Consider the following 27,829-nt stretch of genomic DNA (forward strand, 5'->3'; position numbering starts at 1 on the left):
ATCACTTGACGTTGTGGGATTTGTTACATCGATCAAATGCCAATTTTTTGATCTCGCACTGGCTTGTTAAAACTCCTGTTGCCATCAGCATTACTCATGTAGAAAGTGGTCGTGCATCGACTACAGCATTATTTCAGATATCTCGATATCTTTCCATGACGTGGAAGCTCCTTTAAGTCACGATTCATTAACCAATGTTTCCGGTTCTGTAGATTCACCATTAAGTGGGATTATACACAGTGGTGCCAGTGCACATGACAGTGTAAATTCTTAAGAACAAAAAATGGTTCAAATGCCTCTGAGCACTATGGGACTTAACATCTGTGGTCATCAGTCCCCTAGAACTTAGAACTACTTAAACCTAACTAACCTAAGGACATCACAAACATCCATGCCCGAGGCAGGATTCGAACCTGCGACCGTAGCAGTCGCGCGGTTCCGGACTGAGCGCCTAGAACCGCATTTTTTTTTTTTGTTTTTTTTTTTTTTTTTGCTGGACCGGGACCTTTTTTTTTTTTTTTTTTACGTAGACTACGTAGACCGGTGGGGGCTCGGGGGGCAAAGTAGGCAGGGGTCGAAACCTGAGGCCTGGCCACAGTGTCCCCCTCACCACCACCGAGCCTGTGGTGCTTAGGGAAGTGGGAGAAACAGGAATCAACAGTAGTGGAAGGCGTTGTTATTTATTTATTTGCATGTGTGTTTGTAATATTCACTAATAGCATGAAATTATGGGAACACATATGCGAAAGAGAAAAGAAATATACATTCTGGGTAAAGAAAAGGAAGGAAAGGAAAAGCAAAAAGAAATAAAATCCGCGCAATCTGCGACGCGCTCTCCCATCTGCGGAGGTCAGAAGTAGAATAGAGCGTAGGCGGTTGAAACTCAGACACCGCCGGCGGAGGAGGGGTGGGTGCCCTCTGTGCCAGGCACCCCCCAACTCAGTGGAGGTCTAACAAAGACCGCTCGAAGATAGTTAGCAAATAATGTTCGGTAATGTGGCGTGTTTTCGAGAGCTGCATGGGCTGTTCGTAAATAGGTCCAGAAGTCGAGGCGGGATTTAGGTCCCTCATTAAAGAGATAAGCGACCGCCCACCCTTTGACCCACGTAATAGCATGACATTTGGCGGCGGGAAAATGTCGGTCCTCCGGGTATAGAAACATTCGAGGCTCGACTGTGTCAGGTGGCACCCGGAGATAGCAGGCAATGATTTGCTGCACGAAGCGCCATACATCTTGCGAGGAGGCGCATGTCAGACGGTGTTCATCAGTGTCCAGTTGCTGGCAAAGGAGACAAAGAGGGGATTCTGACAAGCCAATGTTGTGCAGGCGCTGCTTCGTGGCAAATTTCCTGTTGACTATGTGATACCACAGTGCCCGGACGTTCGTAGGGAGGAAGGGCTGGTGGACGGTAGTCCACACTATGGGCCACTGGATGGAGGGGTGTTTGGTCTCCATCACATTCCGGGGAACACAGCGCAGCAACAGGCTGTATAAATCCTTAGTCCTAGGTGGGCGTGTATCTGGGAGACTGGTATGTATGTAACTGTAGTCGACGAAAAAGGTCGAAATATGGGACAAATGAGGCATGATATGGCCGACAGACACTGGTGGTGAGGTGGAAGCAGGTAGGAGGACCTCAAGCAAGCTGCGTGTTAGAGATGTACCCTGGCCCATCCACTGTTTTCTCATGGTACTCATGTATAAGGCTGTAGCTCGCACACGGACATTGACGAGCCCGACGCCACCATACCGTGAGGGCAGGGTAAGTGTCTCATAACGGACTTTAAACATTGAACCAGCCGTGAGATAATAGCCAAAAGCCGCCTGAAGGTTGCGCCCAATTGCAGTTGGCAGAGGGAGAACTTGCGCGATGTGAACCAATTTTGATGCCACATAAAGATTAATAAACGCAACCCGTTGAAGTGTGTCCTGGCGGCGCAAGAGGTTCTGGCGGACGTCGTTGCGGATGACATGTAACAGGCGACGGAAATTCGTTGCCGCCGTGCGTGTGACCTTGGGGGTAAAGGTAATGCCCAGGTACCGGAAAGTCCGCACAAGCGGCAGTGGTGCCACTTCACCCTCCTGGAGGCCTCGTCCAATGTGCATTGCAGAAGATTTGGCGACGTTCATGGCACTGCCAGCGGCAGCCCCATAACAGGTAATCAATGCGAGGACATCCCGAATCTCAGAGCCGGAGCGAATGAGGAGGAGGAGGTCATCAGCATATGCCCGACAGCGAAAAGTGTGTTGGCGTAGGGTGAGGCCAGAGAGCTTGGTCGTCAAGCCCCCAATAAGGGGCTCAAGGGCAATAGCATACAGGAGGGTAGAGAGGGGGCACCCCTGCCGTATCGAACGGCAGTTAGGTACCGGCCCTGCTATACGTCCATTGACTTGGACACGTGAACTGGCACTGTCGTAAAGACGTCGGATGACGTCGAGAAACGGAGGGGGGATGCCCATTCGGGCTGCCACCGAAAACAGGAAACGATGACGCACTTTATCGAAGGCGCTGTCGAAGTCTATAGCGACGACCGCTGCCCGGAGCCTGCAGGCCGCCGCTATCGCAATTAAGTCGCGGCATTCCCCAGTGGCAGTCTGTATGTTAATCTGTCCGCCAGGCGTCGTTTGCTCCGGCGAGAGGATATGAGGGAGTGTAGTTCGGAGCCGCATTGCCAGTAAGCGCGCGAAAATCTTGTAATCGGCATTGAGGAGGGTGAGCGGTCTGTAACTCGTGACCATCGAACCACGGGCTGGTTTGTGGACTGGTATAATGATGCCCTCAGCAAAGGCGGGTGGGATTGCTTGGTCAGATGTCATCAGTTCTTGATACATAGTCGTCCACCGTGGGGCCATGAGGTCCCGAAAGGTACGGTAAAACTCAATCGGTAAGCCGTCAATGCCGGGCGATCTGTTGACTGCACCCTTGGCGATTGCGTTGTTGACTTCGTCTAGCGTGACCGCCACTGTCAAAGCATCCGCCTCCGTGTGGGGGAGGGTGCGCGTGACGTAATTCAAAATGGAGTCGTCTGCTGCAGTTTCAGCGTCGTCATCACTATAAGTACGACGGTAGTGCTCGACGAATGCGCGGACGATGTCATTCTGAGTGGTCACCTGCGTTCCATGAGGCGTGGTCAGAGTGCTGATGATCTGCCGACGAAGCCTTCGTTTGTCGGACACTATATCATGCATGGATGGAATTTCTAAATCCGCGTGATCGTGGCGCCGCGTCCGTATCACGACCCCTTGCAATTTCCGGCGTGCCAGCGCAATTATCTTCGCCTTAGTTCTTTGCCGTTCCAACTGGTTGTCCGGGGTTGGCGGTTGAGCATCCAGATCTCGGAGAATCGCATAATAGAAGTCAACAGTGGTGCGATGCCAGTCGGCCATGTCCTTCCCGTATCTCATCAGTGTCCTCCGGATCGCCGGCTTGGCGCAGTCCAACCACCATGTCAATGTCGAGTGGTAGCGGGGAAGGCGTCGTTCGCAGGCTGTCGACGTTTCAGTGACTTGTTGGCGACACGCCAGGTCATGCAAGTGTGAGGTATTGAGTTTCCATGGCGCACGGCTGCGCCATACTGATTGCGGCGGAAGGAGGACCGTACAGATGTAAGCGCAATGGTCGGAAAAGGCCAGCGGCCAGCGTTCGGCGCCCCGTATCGCAGATCTAAGAGTTTGTGAGACATATATCCTGTCTAGTCGGCTTGCGGAATGACTTGTAAGAAAGGTATGGCCAGAAAGGTCGCCGTGTTGTACTTCCCAGGTATCGTGAAGCAGGAGGTCTCGCACCACTATACGTAGCTCCTGGCATGTAGTATAGAGGGGAATCTGATCTTTAGGATGCAGAACGCAGTTAAAGTCACCTCCTAGTAGGCAATGGTCATAACGCCCTAAAAACAGGGGAGCGATTTCCTCGGAATAAAACTGGGCTCTTTCATGCCGTCGGTCGGTGCCTGAGGGAGCGTAGACATTAATGATGCGTGTCCCCATGGCAGTGAGTGCCATGCCCCGAGCTGATGGAAGGAAGGCGACATCGGTCACAGAAATCCCGTGGCGGACGTAGATGGCCACCCCGCGGCCCATAGGATCACTCGCGGAGGCGTGGGCGGTATAGCCATTAATATCCGGGAGACTAGCCAAGTGAACTTCCTGCAGAAGGGCGAAATCGATATCCGAAGCCCAGAACATCTCCTGCATAAGGCGGATTTTCACCCTGGAACGGATGTTGTTGGTGTTGATGGTTGCTATCCGGTAGGCCTGGTGTCGGATTGCTGGAGGCTGGTCCACTCCGCCGTCCGCGCAAGGGTGTGGGCGTCGCAGCGGAACGTTATCCCGACGGCCCGCAGGGGAGTCTGGGGAGAGTATGATTAGTGGTGCGGCCGTGACGGCGCAGGGTCCCGTAACGGCTCCTGCTCCGTGACCTCCTCCTCGTGCCACGCCGTGGAAGCGGAAACTGGTGTATCGTTTATTTTGTCTGCAGAAGATGTTGTAATTGTGCGTGGTGTAGTGTCGCCTGTGAGACGTTCATGATGTAGTTCAGCGTCAGCACGGGGCGCAGGCACACCGATAGATGTCTCCGCGCTCATTACGTCTTCGTCAGCAGTAGCGGGTTCTGAGGCCTCGTGCTGGTCGACGGGTACGTCCTCCTCGACTTGTAACGTCTCCTCTTGACCGGAAACGGTGCGACGTCTTCGCTTGCGACGTTTCGGGGAACGTTGTTTCCTTGTGGGACCCTCCGTGTCCGACGACGGAAGGGAGTCGCGTCGTTCTGGCAGAAAGGCCGCTGTAGGAACGATGAGCGAGTCGATCTCCATCGTGTTTCCGAGATCAGGGTCAGCGTCTGGTTGCGTCGGCATCTTCGGAGCGGCGTCAATGGCCGGCCGAGGCGGCGGGTCGTCCGAAGCGCTCTCCGTCGGTGTCTGGTCGGGCTCGTTGGTGGAGTCGTTTGTGGTGACCGGGCGACATTGCAAAGTGGTAGGAGAAGCCAGAGCAGCGGCATAGGACACCGGTAGCACTGTAGGTTGCGACGTGGGTGGTTTTTCGGCAGCTGGAAGTTGCATAATACGCCGTTGGAGGCATCCGGATCTAAAGTGGCCTTCTTTGCCGCACCCGGAACAAGTCCGAGGCTGGCCATCGTATATAATTATGGCACGGCATCCGCCGATCTGTAAGTAGGACGGGACGTGGCTTTGGAGATCTATGGTGACCTGTCGGACCCCGTTTAGGACAGGATACGTCCGAAACTGTGTCCACTTCTCCGCAGTGTGGCCGTGGACTGTGCCGTATGGGCGTAGTGCCGCGACGACTTCCTCAGCTGGAAGTTCGAATGGCAATTCGAAAATGCGTATCGTTCGCATACCTAAGCCTGCGTGGTCGACGGTTACCTCCCCCACATTGCCATTGCCATCAGCGTGACAGAAGCGGAGCCCCTGTTTGGTCTCACGTAGTATGCGTTCGCATGCCGCGTCGTTAATGATTTTCACATAGACCGTGCTGCTCACGATGGACAAATGTATGCCGATAATATCGGTCGCCGGGATCTTCACTTCCTCTCGCAGAAAACGCTCCACCTCAAGTGCTTTGGGTCGGGCATAATCGTTGCAGAAAGTAAATCGGAGTGTTGATTTACGGTAACGGTTCGCCATGGATCGTACAAGGTAAGCCGGCACTTAAGCAACGGCCGTCAGAAAGTAAACAAGGCGAGCTCGCGCGCCGCACGAAGTAAACACGTACGCGTCCGCTCTGTTGCCCTGCCGAAGGCAGACGCTAGACCACCGCGGCCGGCGCTTAAGAACATGTCTCGTGTCCAAATCAAGAACTAGAATAATTGTACGTGCCATGTGTACTTACGCTGGTCGTTGTAGTAGTTGGCGTACTTGAGGCAGACCTGGCCCCTGGCGAGTTTGCAGGCTACTTGGGACCGCTCATAGGTGTACCACATGTACGTCAGGTTCGGCGGCGTGCGGTCCACTGAAACAACACACTAAATATGTAGTCAATACGGCAAGGAAAACAATACCATTTAAGCAAGGTTTGAAACACAGTTTAAGAGGGCTATTCGGTAACAGAACTGTTGTCCAAGCAGGCTGATATGTTAGATTTATTAATAAAGGAAACTAATTTCAGGTTAGAGTACATTTCCTGCTTCAACTTTATAATTTCCGTCTAGATCGCATAAGGCCCTTTTACAATTAACTTTCCATAAGACTCAGTCTTAGCTACGCCAGATACTTTTTTCCTGGCAAAAGCTTCGTTCAGAACTCCATTACGAGCAGACAGATGAAGCTGTGATGGGTAGTCGTTGTCTCCTGTGATCGCAAATTTGTTTATGGAAGACTTCAAGGAATGTGAACTGGAGTCGGCGCCTTTGAAATCCACCTGTTTCTTCAGATATACTGACGATACTTTTGTTGTTTGGCTTCATGGTAGGGAGAATTTGAATGCCTTTATCTGAACTCGATCCATCCGAACATTTGTTTTACGATGGAGGTGGAAGAGGGATGGTTGCCTTCCCTTTCTTGACGTTTTGGTTAGGAGGAAGGATGATGGATCATTGGGACATGCAGTTTACAGAAGACGTACTCACACCGACATGTATTTACAGGCTAATAGTTGTCACCATCCGGCTCAGCGTGAAGGGCTATTTCGTACCTTGGTACACAGGGCACATGAGACTTTGCCAATTGAACTGCCCTATCTTGAAGTTACGTTTCGTCAAAATGGTTATACTGATAGACTGATTGAACGTGCGTTGCGCTATCGACCAACTGTGCATCTAGTGATTCATGATAATTCTGAGTCGACACCTAAGTCTACTGCCATTTTGCCTTACGTAGGAAGCATTTCCAGCAAGATCGGTCGTATTTTACGGAAATATGATGTGAAATGTGTTTTCCGACCTCCATCTAAAATTAAAGTGCTTTTGGGTTCTGTTAAGGATGATCTTGGTTGGCGTAAGGCGAGTGTATATCGCATTCCTTGTAGCTGTGGCATGAAATGTATTGGTCAAACTGTCACAACCTTGGAGGACCGATGTACCGAGCATAAACGGCAAACACAATTACAGCAGCCAAGTAGATCTGCTATTGCCGAACATTGCTTGGATACTGGTCAGCCCATGATATATAACAACACCGAGATATTGGTATGCACGTCCAGCAATTGGGCCAGTGTTATTAAGGAGGCCGTTGAGATTAAATTAGCGAGCAACCTTGTAAAGAGGGATGGAGGTTTTTGTTTGAACTCTGTTTGGAATCCTGCTCTCTCCCTTGTCAAAAAACCTCACCTGCTAGTTCGTAGACTCACTATCGCTATCTCTCATTTTGGTCATCTTTGGTGGCACTAGAGTTCAGATGTGTGTTATCTTCCTTCATCAGTCTAAGAAGAGGTTTTAAATTTGCCTGTACATCGTCTGTCCGTTGCAGTTTGCCTTGAAAATGGCGGGGTGTACTCCCGCCGAAATATCGGCGGTCGCTGAAAATAATACCTGGATGAATACCCGTAAGTTGTTTGAAAATTGTATACGCCAGGAGAAACTCAGGTCTCACATTAATACCTCTATCCACATTGCTCTTCCTATAAGAGGCGTTCAAAAAGTTTCCTTTGGAAGGCCGTACAGTCCAGAATCGGTATGCCAACTAGGCAAAATCGCTGTGAGCATAGAGGCAATCATCCCACAGATGCATCATGAAGAAGATACCCATTTGGTAAAACACCATATCCTACTGCATGAAGAAGTCTGCTGCACATCCTCTCCATCGCCATAGTTGACGTTTGTGCATTTACCACATCACGTTGTAAACAAACGAATGCTATACTAATCCCTTGCCTGCATGTCGGTGCTCATATACCCGCAACGTAGTCGCACTATGTTACATATACACTGCAGCAACGCCCTCAAACGAGAACTTTTTGATCATCCCTCGTAGAATGGGTTATTGTAGTAGAATGGTGTGTTTTCTGCAGAGAGAAAGATGGACAGCACTGAGTGACGTCGCCAGTGAGCTGTCTCTCTCTCTCTCTGTGGGGAGGTACGAGGTGTGTGAAAAAAGTAATGAGGCTGACAACACTGTGAGCGATCTAGCAACGCTGTGCTGTTCTACCTGTGTCGATTTGTGCGTTCATTCCTTCCAGATGGTCTGTCCGAGTTTCAGCAACGCGCAGCCGCGATGTAATTTTTCAGAGCACCATCAGAGTAGTTATGTTTTTGTTGTGTGTTACGAAAACGGAACAGCAGAATTTAGAGCTCAGACAAGTGGATACTGCACCATGACAAAGCCTCATGTCACAAAGCCACTTCCATCATGAAATTTTTAACTGCAAAAGGAATTCCTGTCGCTCTACAGCCCTCCAATCCCCTGATCGGAGTCCTTGTGCCCTTTTCGTTTTCCTGAACGGAAAAGGTTTTAACAGAAAGTCACTCAATGACTCTGTAGATCATTAAAAAGAGTGTGACCCACATGTTGAAGACCCATCCGGTCGAACCCTTTCAGCACTGCTACCAAGTATGGGAACAATGACTGCCAGTGTATAGCTCCCAAAGGGAACTACTTTAAAAGGGATAACTTGTAATTAAAAAAGACTTTGGTAGGTACAAAATCAGTCTCATTACTTTTCTCACACAGCTCGTATATTACACTGCGGACACTACTTATATTTTCGTCTCTCTTTCGAAATATTTGTGTGGTCGCAACAAAACACTGCTGTCGCGTTTTAGTGCGTTACTGGTTTTTTAGCTTTATGTACGAGGGTCAGTCAAAAAGTAATGCCTCCTATTTTTTTTCTACGTTTAATTGTCAGGAAATTTAAATGCAATTACATAGGTTGAAAACCACAACATTGAGGATCATTTTGTCATTTTTCAATGTAATCTCCGCCCATCTCTACAGTTTTGGTCCATCTTTGAACAAGGGCATGTATCCCAGCACGGTAAAAATCACAGCTCTGCTTCCTAAGCCATTGACGCACGGATGTTTTGACGGCCTCCTCATCTTCAAAATGAATCCCACGATGAGCTTCTTTTAGTGGCCCGAACAGATGGAAGTCTGATGGTGCCAGGTCAGGGCTGTATGGGGGATGAGGCAAAACTTCCCATCCAATTTTGACAATCTCGTCAGAGGTGTGACGACTGGTGTGTGGTCTTGCATTGTCATGCAAAAGAAGAACATCTGCCATTGATTTTGTTGGGCGAACTCGCTGAAGACGTGCTTTAAGTTTGTTGAGGGTTGTGACGTATTGAACAGAATTTATTGTGCATCCCTGCTCCAAAAAATCAACCAGAATCACACCCTCTGTATCCCAGAAAACTGTTGCCATAACTTTCCCTGCCGATCGCACAGTTTTGAATTTTTTCTTCCTCGGCGAGCTTGTGTGACGCCACTCCATTGACTGCCTCTTTGATTCGGGTTCAAAAAATTGCACCCATGTTTCGTCCCCGGTCACAATTTTTTTCAGAAACTCATCTCCCTCCAAACGGAAGCGCTGCAAGTGTTGGGAGGCTATTGTTTTCCTTGCCTCTTTATTCTGATCGGTTAACATTCTTGGAACCCACCGTGCACAAACTTTTGAGTACCCCAATTGTTTAATAATCGTGATCACACTGCCTTTACTAAGAGAAATAATGCGACACACTTCATCTGCAGTCACCCGACGGTCACCACGAATGATGTCATCAACTTGCTGAATGTTGTGTGGAGTCACTGCACTCACCGGCCTGCCGCTCCACTTTTCGTCAGTCAACGGTGTTTGCCCTTCAGCTTCCTTACAACGACGAACCCATCGTCTAACAGTGCTGACATCCACTGTCACAACACCATACACCTTCTTCAGTCTTTCATGAATGCGTATGGGCGTTTCACCTTCTGCATTCAAGAATTCAATCACACAACGCTGTCTCAAACGAACATCGATGTCGGCCATCTTACAAACTTCTGCTGTGCTGCCACCTGTTGACACAGAAAGTTACTACTGCAGTGGATTGCAGAAGAAGGTTTGAGGAATGGCGCCAAATTCAAATTTTTCACTTAACTTAATTTCTTTAAGTAGAAAAAAAATGGGAGGCATTACTTTTTGACCGACCCTCGTAGTTTATAACGAATACTGTGATGACAAAAAAAATGGTTCAAATGGCTCTGAGCACTATGGGACTTAACAGCTGAGGTCATTAGTCTCCCAGAACTTAGAACTACTTAAACCTAACTAATCTAAGGACACCACACACATCCATGCCCGAGGCAGGATTCGAACCTGCGACCGTAGCGGCCGCGCGGTTCCAGACTGAAGCGCCTAGAACCGCTCAGCCACACCGGCCGGCTGTAATGACAAAAGAGCGCCACTGTACGTGCACTAACACGAAAATCTTTGCTAAATTTTCTACATAGGCTCAACATCTACATCTACATAGATGTTTCGCAGGGCGCCGTAAGATGCGTGGGGAAGTGTACCTTGTACACGATTAGTCATTTCCTTTCGAGTTGCACTCGCAAGGGTGGCCGAGCGGTTCTAGGCGCTACAGTCTGGAACCGCGCGACCGCTATGGTCGCAGGTTCGAATCCTGCCTCGGGCATGTATGTGTGTGATGTCCTTAGGTTAGTTAGGTTTAAGTAGTTCTAAGTTCTAGGGGTCTGATGACCTAAGATATTATGTCCCATAGTGCTCAGAGCCATTTGAACCATTTTTCTGCACTCGCAAACAGAGCGAGAGAAAAATTCGTCCATACGAGCCCTAATTTCTCTGATCGTATCAGCGTGGGTCTTACGCGCAATGTATGTCGGCAGCAGTACACTCTTCTGCAATCAGATTCAAATTCTGGTTTTTTAAACTTCCTTAATAGTGTTTCTCGAAAAGAACTTCGCCTTCCTTCCAGGGATTTCTGTAATACTTGCGTGTTTTTCGAACCAACCGGTAACAAAATCTAGCAGCCCGCCTCAGAAGTGGTTCAATGTCTTCCTTCAATGATCCCAAAAAATCGAGCGGTACTCAAGAGTGAGTCACACTCAAGTCATAAATGGAGTCTCCTATGTAGATGAACCACATGTTTGTAAAAGTATCCCAATTAATCGAAGTCGACCATTCGCCTTCCCCATTGCAATCCTTACATGCTTGTTACATTTCACATCGCTTTGAGACGTTACGCCTAGATATTTAATCGACGTGACTGTGCCAAGCAGTACGCTACTAATGCTGTGTTTGAACATTACAGGGTTTTTTTCTCCAATTCATCTGCATTACATTTTTTTATACATTTAGAGCTAGCTGCCATTCGTCACAACAACTAGAAATTTTGTCCAAGTCATCTTGTATCTTTCTACTCACACTCAACTTCCCTTGTACCACAGCATCTTCTGCAAACAGTCGCAGATTGCTGCTAACCCTGTCCAACAAATCATTTATATACCCTGAAGAGCAGAAGAAACTGGTACACAAGTATCGTGTAGGGCCTCCGTGAGCACGCAGAAGTGCCACAACATCACGTGGCATGGACTCGACTAATGTCTGAAGCTGGATGGAACTGATGACATCATGAATCCACAACAGTACGGCGGGGTGAGATCTCTTCTGAACTGCACGTTGCACGGTATCCCAGATATACACAATGATGTTTATGTCTGAGGAGTTTGGTGGCCAGCGGAAGTTTTTAAACTCAGAAGAGTGTTCCTGGAGCCACTCTGTAGCAATACTGGACGTCTGGGGTGTCGCATTGTACTGCTGGAATTGCCCAAGTCCGTTGAAATGAACAATGGACATGAATGGATGCAGGTGATCAGACAGAATGCTTATGTACGTGTCACATATCAGAGTCATACCTAGATGTATCAGTGGTCCCATATCACTCCATCTGCACACTCCCCACAACCATTACAGGGCCTCCACCAGCTTGAACAGTCCCTTGTTGACATGCAGGGTCCATGGATTCATGAGGTTGTCTCCATTCCCGTACCCGTCCATCCGCTCTATACAATTTAAGAAGAGACTCGTCCGGCCAGGCAACGTGTTGCCGGTCATCAAGAGTCCAATGTCGGTGTTAACGGACCCAGGCGAGGAGTAAAGCTTTGTGTCGTGTAGTCATCAAGGGTACACGAGTGGGCCTTGGGCTCCGAAAGCCTTTATCGATGATATGTCTTTGAATAGTTCGCACGCTGACACTTGTTGATGGCTCACCATTGAAATATGCAACAATTTGCGGAAGCGTTGCACTTTTGTCACGTTGAACGACTCTCTTCTATCTTCGTTGGTCCCGTTGTTGCAGGATCTGTTTCCGGATGCATCGATGTCGAAGATTTGATGATTTACCGGATTCCTGATTTTCACGGGACGCTTGTGAGATGCTCGTACGGGATAATCCCCACTTCATCGCTACCTCGGAAATGCTGTGTCCCATCGCTCGTGCGCCAACAACAGCATCACGATCAAATTCTCTTAAATCTTGATAACCTGCCATTGTAGCAGCGTTAACCGATCAAATAACTGCGCCACACACTTGTTGTCTTATATAGGCGTTGCCGACCGCAGCGCCGTAGTCTGCCTGTTTACATATCTATGTATTTGAATGCGCATGCCTACACCAGCTTCTTTGGCGCTTCTGTGTATATAGAAAATAACAGCGGTCATACCACACTTCTATGGGTCACTCCTGACGATACCGTTGTCTCTGATCAACACTCGCCGTTGAGGACAACGTACTACGTTCTATTACTTAAGAGGTCTTCGAGCCATTCACATACCTGGGAATCTATTCCGTATGCTCGTATCTACGTTAACAGTATTCAGTGAGTCATCGAGTCAAGTCATTTTCGGAAATCCAGGAATATCGAATCTGCCTCTTGTCCTTCATCCATGGTTCACAGGCTCTGAGGCGCAAAGGTTTATAAGGCTAAATGACGCTATTCGCTGGTGTTGACTGGTCCTTGTTCCAATGCTTCACTCCGTCACCCACTTTCTTATTTGTGCAATACTCTCTCATTTCTACAGTGCCACAAGGACTTCATTTGGGCCTTGCTTACCAGAATATAATTCTCGGATCCTTGGAAAATGTCAGGCATAAAGCGTCGTGTCACCTGCATTGAATGTCCCGCAAAGTGTCATTTAACACTTTGGCTAGCATTCCACAGTAAAGTTCTCCATAGATCGAAATTTGTCAGCCAAAAATAAGCAGTGCAAAACATGGACTACTTCTGGTCAATAGTATGACAAACTGCAACAATATCCGAAAGATAATGGTCTACAGCTGCTCACAGCTGTCTAAGGAGTTGTATTTACGTGATAACCTGTGTATTGGAGGTTCGGAGGAATTGGTTTGGAGGCGAAATGTCCATCACAATTTCCCCCATTCACGCTAATACAGAGATTCATCTGTTCGTTGGAAAGTTAGCAACATCGAGACTGGGCAAGGACTGAGCTCAGTGTGCTGATGAAGCTTGTTCAGTGATTTCTTGGCTCATTCGTCTGGAGAGAAAACAGAGGCCAATTCAATCAGTTTTGTGGTGTTGGCTCCTTGTGCGGAGAGGCATCATGTTGCCTGCGAGTCTGGTGCTGCTCATTCGATTTGCTCCTGAAATAAGTATTAATAATGTGCAGGCGCAAAGAAATAAGACATGGAAAGAACGTGTGCAACTTGTCAGAGATGCGGTTGGTGTTGATTTCTTCATTGCAGATGATATGCCCGTCCACATTGAATTACTCTAGTGGATGAAGTTTCGCAAGTGAAGCTATAACCTGGTCGCAATGGTCAGTGGGAGATTCGTGTCTACGTACATACGCATCTTGTCAGACATCTCGTAGGACCCTCCTAGACCACAGTATAGCTCCTACTTCCAATACTCATACCACTTGTGTTGACATCCGAAGAGCGAGGAGCAGAAGCGAGGTTGGTATCTCACGACGAAACCATTAGTAAACATAGTGTGGTATCAACGTTCGACACCACACTTGTTAGGGGTTGCAGTTATCGACCGCGGTCTGTATCAGTATCGCTGGAACCATTAGTCGCGACCAGCGCTACTAGCGCCGCTCCGCGGCTTGTATCAAGTTTCCAGCGAGCTCTCGTCCATTCTTGCTCGGTACGTCAAGTAGTAAAGTAGCATAGCCTTCAGCTGATAGGAAGCAACCTCTAACAAGGCGCTTAGTAACGTATGGCCTAAGTTGTGCCTCAATAGTTATCTGTTTATAATTATATGTATGCAGCCAAGAAGAATCCTGTATACTTGTATATTATTTTTTACCAACGACTTCTAATTATTTCAGTCGTTGCAGATCCAGACCATACTGCCAGCACCTTATCGAATTTACTGACAAACCTGCTGTGATTTATATGTTTCTGTTTAGCATTGGCCACCAGTCAAGATTGGCGACGACTCGTTCGTCGTCATCGTAACATAAAGTTGCTGGCTGAAGCAACGACGAATGAGAGACGGAGACGTAGAAACGCCCAGAAGAGTTTCCATACGCCACCCATCAGCTACGTTTCTGAAGTCTGAGAGTAGTACCGCTCTGCCCAATCAGCTATCGGATTGTCATTTTATTTACATGGTATTTCGATAACTTCGCTAGTTGTTTCTTTCAGGGATTGCTCGCTATTTTGACTGCAAACAAACCAAACGGGGCACGTTGCTTGCCAACCTATCGATTGTTTCCCGTGCTATCAAATAATAAAGCAGTGTCAGATAATCTAATGACAAACCAAAACTCACTTAATAGGCGCTTATCAATGACCAGCAAGAGAGAACTGACACGTTTTCCGAGGTGACCTAAGCAAACTGAGCGTCTTATCCCATGCTGCACTTAAAAAAATGCCTACGTCCTTCTTAATTATACTATTCACCACTCTAATCTCGATTTCCTCCAACGGTTTATATTAAATTTCTGTGAGACTGTTCTATTCTCTGAAGGCGCCGGGAGACAGTTACTTGGGTGGTGCACAGGGTGTCGCGTTCACAGTTTGAATGAAGTCCAAACTGTGAATAACACCTGAGGAAAGGCCGTGCGGTTCTAGGCGCTACAGTCTGGAGCCGAGCGACAGCTACGGTCGAAGGTTCGAACCCAGCCTCGGGCATGGATGTGTGTGATGTCCTTAGGTTAGTTAGGTTTAAGTAGTTCTAAGTTCTAGGCGACTGATGACCTCAGAAGTTAAGTCGCATAGTGCTCAGAGCCATTTGAACCACCTGAGGAACACAACCAAATGTCGAAGTATCGTGGAAAGAAAACTACAAATCGGTGTAGACCCCAAACTTTGTATACCCTCTTCCAGTTTCGTTACCTATTTTTGAAAAATGTATCTTACATTTCAAAACTATTCAAATTAAATTTTTGTGGTAGGTGTGTTCTGATATGATGGAAATAATAGTTTTTCAGGTAATTCGAACTTCCGAATTACGTTCTTCAAAGCCGGTGCTGAAAAAGGACCTCTCTGAGTTTCCTTAACACGTCGATACGCGTCAAGAGGAGCATCATTATTCCTGTTGTTTTGATAAAACAGCTTTATGAACGAAAGCCCTGCTCACCTTGTCCAGGCCTATGTCGGCTGTCTGCAACTGTCATGAATGATGGTACTTCTGTTTCATCCTTATGTCGCCGTACCAGTACCGGCTCCTAACGGCAACTTAAGACACTTAACACTATTAACAACACACATCTTGCACTGCACAGTATGAGCATAATTCCTACAAAGTAGCGCACCCATATGTCAAATAGTTTTCAGTCTACAGTGGCTTAAGTAGCGAAGGTTTAATTATAATCAGCCTTTTTTTTAAGACTAACACTAACTACTTTATTAAAATTCGATTTATATCGCCGATTTCCAGCCATGATACCAAAAATCATTGAAAAGCGCTATATCTTAGCAAATGATTATGGAAGTCAACTAGCGTTGAGATAACTTAACGATCAGGCCTGGATAATACAAGTGTGTGGAATAGTCGGGGGTCTAGAAGCAAAGCGTCCCTTATTTCTATAATGAAGCAACCGGCTTTCACATTGAAACAAAAATACAGTTCCTCTCCGATAATAGTTTATGAGTGATATTTTTCTTACAGTCAAGTGTTAGTATAATTTACGTCCGTGCTTAATTTAGTCTAAATGTAGGGAAAGGCGCGAGAGCGAATGTGAACGAAGACTGTCGTGGAGCATTCTGCAGAGGCAGATCTGCAGCGGACGGTGGAGCTTACCCTAAGTTTCATTGCTGGCAATTTGTTTCGCTAAAGAATGCGAGAACTTCAGCCGGCTGCTCAAGTTTCTCTCGCTTTTTTAAGACACAGACAAATGCGACTCGCGCAGCTTTCTCTGAAGAATTCTGTCGAGCCAAGTCTGGCAGTCGCGGGGTGGGTGAAGCGGTCATCAAGCGAAGCTGAGGGCGGAGGCCGTTGGGGGTGGGACGCCTTGCGTGTGTCGGTCAGAGACATATTCTGCTTCCCCTCATTTCAAGGCAACGCTGATACAGGTTACGCGACTACCAGGCGTTTTACTATAAAATATTATTAAACGGTATTAAACCAGTTATTAAAAATTTGCATACAGGTTCGGCCACTCCCCCCCCCCCCTCACACGCACACACACACACACACACACACACACACACACACAGAGAGAGAGAGAGAGAGAGAGAGAGAGAGAGAGAGAGAGAGAGAGTGAAGAAAGAGACAACATAAAATGATTCTTGTGTGTTTTAAGTTCACTATTCACGTAGTTTGATGCCGTTCTCGTCATCTTTCTATGCTGAGCTAACGTTTTTACGTCTTACGTACAGTACTACGCCCATTATCTTCGACCATCCGTTTAACTTAATCATTCTATTCTTTTCTGGCTAAAGCATTTTTCTCTTGCGATGCTACTGTTGATGAAAACCGAGGATTATAGCCGAAGATGAGCTAACAACAAACATTATGACAGAAGATCTCAGCCCAACAAGTCGAGAAAATGGAAAGAAAATTGTGATAAGTTCTTAAATAATCGCCAACACAAAACTGAGCAAGTGATACAGTTAAAATCAATAGTGCCTCGATAATGGAGGACATTACACACAATCAAGGATAAAAAAACAAGCAGGACTGCAATTATCGTCCAAGTATTTAACAGGAAGAGAAAAGTGGTTTTAGGGACACTGGAACCGCAACTAAGAAAAATGTGTTTAGTTCTTTGTGTGATGAGTGGAGTTTCAGTTGGGGGCGGTGGGAAGGGGGTAAGGCATGACATGGATGATCAGATCGAAATTTAGAGGCCTTTCATAAGTAATTACGCAGGAATTTAGAAAAGAAGAGGTGGGCAACAAACTTAACGAATGTGGAAGTACCCGACATGAGGTCGTAAAATTAGATAAATTTCGCAGGTGAAAATAAGGGGAATGAAGAACTGACTAGACTAAGAAGATAACGCTCATCAATTGATGGCTTGGGAAAAATTTTGAGGGAAAACGGTGAAACGATTAAGAACAGGACGGAAGAAGAGAGATTGACTATGTGAAATTGCAAACCTTTATTTAAACGTACAGAGACACAAACAGATGCAATCTACTGATATCGATTTCATTTTTGACGATCATCTGTAGTCCAACGTTTCAATTTTAGTTAATTTTATCCTGATGCTTTCCAGAGCAGACGTTTCAGTATTCTGGGCTTTAGACTCGCTACTAAGTAAATGTCTTCGTAACTTTGATATCAGTTACTAAGTCCGGTAGAGATCTTTTGATCAAGAGTACTTTTATTTCTGTACTAACCTAATTATGGTGCCTCTCTCGTTTGTCATCTACCGAAATTCTGCATCCTGGACAGATTTCTTTCACTTCCTCTACAGTACGTCTGCCATTTTCCACGTTCATCAAGTTCGTTTTCTAAGTCTGTTACTCACATCACTTTCGTTTATTTTTTGTCCTTGACCAAGGAAATTGGTGAAACTCGAATTTTATATTTCGAATAACTAGCGATGAGTAACTGAGTTAGAGATACAGTAGCTGCCACGTTGATTAGTAGCACTCCAGCAAACCCATCGAATGGAATAGCTCGGCGTGTTCTATAAGCCTGATATCAAACCTATTATTGGCTTTTAACCCACCAACAGTGTGGGCGAAACGGTAAATCTCGAAATACATGATCGGCAACGAGCACGAGAGGCATATAGTTTGGGAAAAAAGAGAATAAGTTTTGGGTTTAACGTTCCATGAACAATGTGACATAAGTTCATGTTGGGGTAGAAAAACAGCTATTTTCTTCTCATAGGAACCATCCAAGCATTTCTCATCAATTCGCGCTTGGGCAAGTACTGTGTTCCCCAAGGCCACCACCGTTCCAGAGGCCAATCTTGGGTAATTCGAACAGACTAATGGTGTATTGTCACCATACAGATCACCTGCCGTGACCGACGAAGATTGTCCGAATGGGGTCGCTGTTATCGCATGGACTGGTTATAATCTGTAGGGCGTTTTCAATGTTAACAGACACTCTAGATGTCTGAAGAAGTGTGAGAATTTTATTAACCAGTACAGGTTAGGGATGGCTGATGGACAATGGAGCGGGTCTCACATCATTCCAATGTTTGGAGAGAACGGCGAAACTTGGGAAGAATGGAGGTCAATCCAAAAACTATGCAGATCAACGTGACGTAGATGAGGGTCTTGTAAGTGCAGATGACGGTCGTGAAACTTAGACCCTGTGAATTGTTATTCTTGGGATTTCGGATTTTTGGTGGTTGGGACCAGCTACCCAGTCATATAATTCCCATAATTATTAACTGGGTTTTTACATTCAAGGTGGAGCGGTATCACTAGCTACATCGGGAGTTTTTATAGAGATTTAGCTATCGGGACTTCTGTGATGGAAACGATGGTCAGAAGAAAGCGTAATATTAGGATTTAAAGTCTCGTTGACTACGTCATCAGAGGTGGAGCATAGTCTTGAATGTGTCAAGAATGGGGATGGAAATCGGCTGTGCCCTTGCAAAGGAGCCATCCCGAAGCTTTGCTTCAATAATTTAGGGAAATCAGAGAAAATCTAAATCTGGATGCTTCTACGAGTATTTGAACCGCTGTCCTTCCGAATAGGAATCTATTGTCTGCCCACAACGACACTTCGCTCGGTGCGGTGGGACAGATTGTACTGGAGTAAGTGTAACAATCCTCTTCCCCTCAGTCTAGTTTTGCAATGTCACGAAAACACGGCTTTACCATCGCTCATACGACGTATGCCCTTGCTACACAGGTAATTCCTCTATTGGCGAGAAACTAGTAATCATCAGTCCCTCAACCTATTCTCCAGACTATTAAGTCTGTGAAATAGTCAACCTAGCATTGACCCACGAGACAACTCTGTCACTGCATTCACAAACCGATCAGTTCCAAGATCCAACCTATAGATTAGAAACATATGATGGTAACACCATCCCTTTAACCTTCATCTGGCTCTTTTCAGTGTCCTCGACAACTTCAGCGTAGAAAATGGCTATTAAAAGACATGAAAGACGTAAATTCACACGGAAATTAATCACTTTAATTTTCTAAGGAAACTATCTTTGGGGCTGTGAGGGCGTAGTTGATGTATAAAATTTTTTACATTAGCATTCGATTAAGTTTACAGTTTTATATCTGAAGGTGTCTCCCCAGATGCAGCGGAAAGTCAGTAATTAGTTGTGTCCACAGATCAAGAGCTCTGAGCATGGACATTTCAACAGTAGTGTATATTGCCGAAGCAGTAGGCCACATCTCTTTTCATTCCAAAATATACCACTATGCAAACTAGCCACATTTTTATCTGTAAATTAGTTTCAGTTTATTAAGCAAATTAATTACATTTCAATTAAACCCAGCTGAAATCTAGGAGACTTCGGAAATTCACATTTATTTCCAACTGCAAAAAGACAGCAGTGATTTCGTAGTTGATTTCTTCGTTTCCTTCCGTAATGACACTTGTAGATATTCCACTGCGTGGCCGCACAAAGGGAATTACAGACTTTGAACATGGAATGGTAGTTGGAGCTAGACACATGGGACATTCCAGTTCGTAAATCGTTTGGGAATTCAATATTCCGAGATCCACAGCGCCAAGAACGTGTCACGAATACCAAATTTCAGTCATTACCTCTCACCACAGACAGCGCAGTAGCCGACGACCTACACTTAACGACCGAGATGAGCGGCGATTGCGTAGAGTTGTCCATCCCAACAGGCAAGCAACGCTACCTGAAATAGCCGCCGGCCGCGGTGGTCTCGCGGTTCTAGGCGCGCAGTCCGGAACCGTGCGACTGCTACGGTCGCAGGTTCGAATCCTGCCTCGGGCATGGATGTGTGTGATGTCCTTAGGTTAGTTAGGTTTAAGTAGTTCTGAGTTCTAGGGGACTGATGACCACAGCTGTTAAGTCCCATAGTGCTCAGAGCCATTTTTTTTTTTGTTTTTGTTTTAAAATAGCCGCAGAAATCAATGTGGGGTGTACGACGAATGTATCCATTAGATCAGTACGGTCAAATTTGGCATTAATGGGCTATAGCAACAGGCAACCGACGCCAGTGCCTTTGCTAACACTACGACGTGGCGTGCAGCAGCGCTCCTGAACTCGTGACCGTATCGGTTGGACCCTAAACGACTCGAAAACCGGCCTAGTCAGATGAGTTCCGATTTCAGTTGGTAGACCTGGTGGTAGGGATCGAATGTGTCACAGATCCCACGATGCTATGGACCCAAGTTGTCAACCAGGCACTGTGGAAGCTGATGATGGCTCCATAGTGGTGTGGGCTGTGTTTACATGGAATGGACTGGTTCCTCTGGTCAAGTTGAACCGATTATTGACTGGAAAAGTTTATGTTCGACTACTTGGAGACCAGTTGCTACCATTCATGTGCTTCAGTTTCACCTGGCCACAGTTGGTTTGAGGAACATTCTGGATAATTCGAGCGAATGATTTGGCCAACTGGCCCATCGAACATTAATGGGACACAATCGAGAGGCTGTTCGTGGAGAGAATACTGCACAGGCAACAGTTTCGCAGTCATGGGTGGCTATAGAGGCAGCATGGCTCAATGTTTCTGCAGGGAACTTCCAACGACTTGTTGAGTCCTTGCCTCGTTGAGGTGTTGCGCTATGTCGGCCAAAAGCAGGTCCGACACGACATTGGGAGGTATCCAATGATCTTTGTCAGTTCAGTGTAGTTCTTGGGTTGCAGAAACTATTGAACGCTTGTCGAATGAAGGGGTATCTCCTGAATCTTAATATTCACCAAGCGCTAAAAGCTTTCAAAATATTACACTATAATCAAAGAGAGTTGGCGCAAGGACTTCAACGTCGGCTGCTTGCACTCAGTGGCGACTATAGGCTCCCAAATTGCACTTAATGGACGTAAAATCTCTTGGGAGAATGACCTCTGGATCAGATACGTATTCTTTCGCCAAGTCATTCCTACCAGTTTGGGAAAGATACATTACGTGCTTTGCATCTCGGGATAAAAGGATGCTTGTATCCCTCCGGCAGAGAACGAGGTCCTCCTGGAGCGATCGTTAGCGCCTGCAGCCTGGCCCAGAACAGAGGGCCGGCCAGCCTGCGCAAGTGAGGAACTGCGGAATTCCCGCGCGCCCGGACGCCGTATTTCACGTCGCGAATTAGCCGCACCGCACCGAATGCTTCCTCGCGGCACCTGGCGGGCAAACTGCTAACTACAAACTGGGTCGCCACGGGCGCAGGAAGGCGCCGACATGCCGCATACCGCCGCCCTAAATCCTACGCGCCGGCCGGGCGCACAAAGCGCGCCCGCTCCGCACTGGGCCGCATACAGTGTCTGCTTCCGACTTGTGTTCAGCATCCCCAAATACGGACCGGCGAAATCACTCGCTGCTCATTACGCTTCGCAAAAGCGTTCCGGTGCAGCAGTGCCGCACCATTTTCCACCTCGCCCATTGTGAAACTTCAGCTGTGGTTTGATACTTTCAGCTCCGGCTGTGCGTTGCGTTCGTAATTCGCACGTGAAACGTTCTCTCGTTTTCCATCGTTCCCTTTTTTTGAGCGAGTTGGTACTCTGGCTAACATAGTGCGCTCACATTCAGCAGGAGGGCGTTTGATGTAACCAAAATCAATTGATTGATAAAATCAATCAAAGTGAGTGCCAGTGTGGTTCTTTTGTAAAGACCATGATGTTTTTCCTGTCCCGTTCTCGTCAAATCCAAACTTGTGCTCGGTCTCATGTTATCTGGTAGTCGGTGGGTTATTACACACTAATCTTCCATTCTCTCCTTCCTGTTCTACATCTGCAGGGTGGTTATAATTAAACTCGAGCCAGTGTAGACGGAAATCTATTCACCGCACAGATACACAACATTATAGAAATCACGTTCAGACAGTTGCGTAGCGTGCATACGAAGAAAGATTGTTGGTAAGCCTTCGTGTGAGTTCGAATCTTTACTTTAACGATCTTTGCATGAGGTATGTGTAGGAGAATGTAATACATTGCTTGACTCTTTTACGAAAGTATGCTTATGTCATGCTTGCTTTGGACGAGCATCTCCGTAACGCTTTAGCGCTTAGTAATTGAAACTGTAACGAAACGTGCTAATCTTCTTAGGATCTTCTCTGTTTCCTGTATCAATTCTTTCTGGCATGGATCACTTACTGGATCCCTTACTGGTTTAAGCACCCTATCCCCAGAGTTTGTAAAAGTATTATTTCTAGGCATATAAAAAGTGGTGAATGTTTGTGACACGGCCCTGGTGTTGAGAGTCATTTATTGTAAAGGTAATGGCAAGGGCTACTGGAAATACTGCGCCGACAAGACACTCCGATGCAGAAGTGTGACTGGGTAGTTTCCCATGTCGAAAATTATGCGAAATGTTTGTACGGGATACGAATGACGAGCAGGGGTGTAAAGTTTGTCATATGAATAGCCAAGAAAGAGTTGAAACTTCCATTTTGTACGTTGCCTTATACGTGCATTGGTGGCGACGGTTGTCTAAACTCCTGAAGCAACCTTCCCAAAACAAACTAATAAGCCACTCTATATGCTTGTGTTCACCGGGCAGTATTTCCCGGTTACCAACCACCAATGAGGTGCAGCAAGGCGTCGCCCTTGATTGAATGCTTTAAACATTGATTGAATGCTTTAAACATTGATTGAATGCTTTAAACATGGGCGTACGAACTGAGGACAACTCCTGCAGTATTCACAGACGCTCGCACTTCAATCAGCTCCTTCTTTGTGCTGTTCCAGTACCCAACACCCGAAGTGCTAACCAATTGTCGGAGAAGCTTTCCGCTAATAACTTGGACGAACGTAAAACACGTATCTTAGTAAATGCCTGTTCAGATGTGTAATGGCAGCTAGCTTACACAGATGGTGAATATGCTACATCAGAGTTCGGTGAAAGCAAGCGAACACTTGAACGTTATGAAAATTGCAGTATCCTGTGGGACCGTGTGAAGCAAGAGCTACACAAATACAAAATTAGACATGTCCTTATGCTCGATGCATCAGTGCAGCGAGCTGAATTCTGCAACCAATAGGGCAAAAAAAAAAAAAAAAAAAAAGAAAGAAAGAAAAAGTGCAGTCAAGGATTAGGAAAACAAAATTAATCTTGATATTGTTTCTCAAAGTTGTGGAGACGATTTAAACAACGTTTCTTTTCGTCACCGGGCAGCTCTAAAGCTGAGATGAATTACAGGTCGTGATATCCACAATATTATATCAGTTACGCGACGGAAATGTTTTTTTCTTAAAACATGTTCTACCAGCACAGCAAGAAAATTCATCATGAGACCCTAGGTATGATTAAAAACGTCGGCAAATCTGTTATTGTGTCTCTTACAGACATATTTAATATGTCTGCCGTTACATATCTTATTAAGTGGAAACGAAATTTAATTCAACCTGTACTCTCAGTGTTAAAAGCTTGCGAGTACATTGTTCAGAATCAGCTCGCAGATTACATTAACGCTGATAAGATCAACATAATCTAATAATAACTTTATTAATACAAGTTACGGATGATCTGTTACAGTAACACGTTTTGATACCATTGATGTAGATATCCTACTTCTCAAATTGAAGCAGCTATATGTCTCAAATAGCATCCATGTCATCTTACAACTGTCTGAGTAATAGGTACCAGTTAACGGAGATGACCTCGTGGGAAAAATGTACTCTCAGTACCCCCCAGGTTTCGGCCCTTGATCCATAAATTTTCTCCTGTATATCAGTGATTTCACATATGTGCTACGTTCTTGTAACTTTATTTTATTTGATGATAACCTCTCTTTGTACCTGCACGAGGAACATCCCCTCTAAATCTCTCTCATAAGTGATGTAAGTTTCTCAGTGTCAAGATGGGCACAAAATATGGGTCTCAAACTGAAGAAAACATCCTCAGATCTTATCGATAGTTGGTGAGTGCATATTTTCGTAAAGTCGTTCCTGCCGCATGCCTTGATGCTTGATGGTGTTTAGAAACTTCGTAAAAATAAAATACCTCGACGTAATCCTGAATCACTCGCGAACTGGTTTGAACGGACCGTCATAGTATACTGCTAATTTCTATCCCTCCTGCACGTAATAAAAAAGATTTAAAAAAATTTCCTATAAAATAAAATAAAAGAGAAGTTTAGTTATTTATCATCCAGTCTCTCTACTGCTGTAATGAAGTTCGAAATAGAAATAACGGTGAAACCTCCTGATGACTCGAGCTACTAATGAATGCTTTCTTCGTTTAAGTGTTTAGTAGACTATTCTCTTATTTAATCATATTGGTCCCCCCTTTTTCCTTAAAGTTCATGCAACGTTCACTTTGTTTTCTTTGTCAGCTTTTTAGTCACTGGACTCCTCCGTAACTAGGCTCGTTTACCAAATACCAATCAACATACGAAAGCTGCAGTACGGCACCTGACATGTCCAGTGTGTTGTCCTTACGTGTGCGCAACTAAATCTTTCTCCATTTCCGTCCCTATCTCAACAATATGTCTGTGAAAAAAAACTGCCCAGTAGCCAGAATACGACCTTAACTCACACTTTATGGAACAGCAGACTTTTTACTTTTATAATTCTTGTAGGTTCCCCCTCGGCATATTTCTGCCTCAGAACCAATCAGCAACTCTTTCCTGTTCTCAACATTCTCTTTGCTTTCCACATCCCTGACCTTACGGCTTTGTCTCTCATTCCCAACAATCTCCTTATTATTTTCCTTTCACCACCTCCTCAGCTATATTTACTCTATTACTTTCCATCATCTTCCGATTACCTTCTTGAAGGTCGATTCCTTCTGTGCTGTTGTCATACCGTCGCGGTAATATACCGTTACCGCTATTTTACACAAATGTTGCAATGGGTGACATTGAATTTCTTTCTGCAAGGTAAAAGGTGTTTCTGGTGCACTTCTGAGTGCTGGTTCCAGGTAAAGTACTTAAACTGTTCAATCACAAACAGTTTTGATACAAATTGAGAGTTTATGTGAGGTTTAAAAAAATGTAATTATTTTTTCGTTATAACGACGACAGTATTGTCTTTTGAAGGAATGCAATGTAACCTGTCACAAAAAGATTTATTATTTTATAATCTATAATAGGGGTTATCTATATATTTCTACGGTACTATAATGCCAAGACTACATGTTTGTTTTACATTTCATTTTCACTCAAATTTCGGCAACAGATGAAATCATCGGTCCTGATTTTCCAAATTTCCTGGCTTCAACGAGTTATAACAATTCTCTGAACACTTCTACTACATCTATGACACACTTGAAGTCAAAAAGCAACAGTGAACAATTTCAGACTTTGTCAGAGCAGCGTATTTTGCGTATTCTGGCGTAAATCTTGGGGATCAGGACAAGTCAAGTGCCCTGCTTCGACTGTGTTCAATTTATGAGGAAGGATTTCATATGCTGTCTAAGCATGAGGTGACGTCTTTCTGTTTTGTGGTGACAAAGATATAGGGGGAGTCTTAAAATCACAACGATGACTGCTACGTTTGGTTGTGTAACACACGCAGACACGATTTTAAAAGCAAAAAAGAAATCTCTTATCCGAACATTGAACGTGAGTAGCGCCCTGTGCCTCATGAATCTGATACGGTACTCCCGTACCTCTGGGACCTGATGGTCTCGATGGTGTGCTTTCACGTTTAGGGAACGAGACGCACGACAGTGTTGGCGGAGATTATGAAATCAAAGACTGTCGTGAACAAAAATTGTTCTCACAATTCGAATTGGGCGATTTGACCAGAGACCTGCCACTCATAAAATGTGCTGCTCAGCTATTAGTCTTTATACTGAATCATAAATAAAAAAAAGATTTCCTTCATTACTTTTCTAATGGCGATGACCTTTTGAAATGCTCCGGCGTCACTTGTTTGTTGCAAATGTTTGGAATTCAGTACAACTCAAATGATTGAAAACTGTTAATTAATTCTTCAAAAAGAGGTCTCGAAGCTTTTCCTCTACTCTATGGAAACAATTCCGGTTCTATACCCATAGGATATTAAGTATAACTGAAAGAGTAATGTGATTATTTAGCCCTCATTCTGGAAAAGCTTAATTACAAAGACTACGAGTGGACTATGTGAGGCGATTTGAAAGTAGTCTCCGTGATCCTTTGTCAAAAGGACTACTATCCAAGTACCCTTGCTCCCTGCGCAATGGGGCAGTCATACGAAAGACAAGCATTGGTCTCAGGAAAAAAACTGGCTAATTAGAACGTCAAAAGTTCAGGAGGAAAACATACTATTCGATTACTTAGTGGAACCGAGAAATACTTCTGCCTTTATTTCACACTGTGAAACCCTACTAAAAGATACTGATACTTTTATGGTGGCAAGTAATTTACCACGGCTGTCAGAAGGTAAGATGGAAGAAAGGGCTTTCGTCGGCCATGATATTCTGAAGGTAAGGCAGGACAAAACATTTGAAGATAGAATGAATGAAATTTAATGGTGATTCTGGAGATCCTTTAAACAAGTTACCAATAAATTTCTCGGCAACTGTAAAGGTCTCGATTAAGGAAATGTAGTAAAAAAAATGCTGGATAACTTTTTGTTTTACCGTTGTAGTGTAACAGAACGACTGGTATAGGTGTTTCATTTTAATACGTGAGTAATCTGCCAAAGCCCCTCAGACAATCAGCCACAAGGATGGACATACAAAAAATCTAAAGAAACAGTTTCGTTATACATTTCCTTCTGATATCGTTCAACTTCTCCGTGACACTTCCCTACTGACAGGGCCGGTCCACTACAAATCTAGTAGCGTGTCGCTGAATTTCTGTCTCTCCCTTTATTTCGACCTATTACTATTTTTTAATATTCCTATCTTCATATGGGTTTGTAACAACGCACGTAGGCATTTAATCGATGTGAATGATTCCACAAAGAGATCACTAATTGTATGCTCAAAAAGCTGTCTTGTGTTTGTTCCTCAACGTAAGCGTTCTGTCTGATTTATCCGCATATTCCCATTAATAATTAGTCCTGGAGAATCTACATGTCTTTCTGAGTTTCACTGAGTCGTTTAAGAACGATATGTTCCAGCAACCACTGCGTCATTATATAAAATTCGAGTTTCTGCTCTCTATCTGACAGGTCACTTATCGAGAGTGAGACGTTTATCATGAATCTTTGTGCTGCCACGCCTGACATTCCTTTCTGTTGAGTAATCGTCGCGCAGAAGAACATAACGCGCTATCGCTAGAAAGAAATCATGTTCTTGAAAAAGATTCTTCCAAACTCGAATCTTTGCTTAGTAAAATGCGAGTGCTTTTCTGCAATCTAGGAATCTGCCTGTGTGTTATCCTCTAGACTTCCATTCTGAATCAGCAAGTCTCAAATACTTTAGCATTTTTGTGGTTTTCGTAAACCATATGAAGTCAATGCGAAGACTGCTCCCTGTACTAA

General features: G+C 45.3%; 1 protein-coding gene across 1 annotated transcript in view; it reads right to left on the reverse strand.

The window, feature by feature from the left end:
- Nucleotides 1–27,829, reverse strand: part of LOC124622644 — a 162,795-nt gene that overhangs the window by 22,147 nt on the left and 112,819 nt on the right. Inside the window, exon 3 of the mRNA XM_047148424.1 lies at nt 5,849–5,968. Coding sequence (XP_047004380.1) covers nt 5,849–5,968 — 120 coding nt within the window. The remainder of the gene's footprint in view (nt 1–5,848; nt 5,969–27,829) is intronic.

The sequence above is a fragment of the Schistocerca americana genome, chromosome 7 (assembly GCF_021461395.2).
Source record: "Schistocerca americana isolate TAMUIC-IGC-003095 chromosome 7, iqSchAmer2.1, whole genome shotgun sequence".
Taxonomy (NCBI): domain Eukaryota; kingdom Metazoa; phylum Arthropoda; class Insecta; order Orthoptera; family Acrididae; genus Schistocerca; species Schistocerca americana.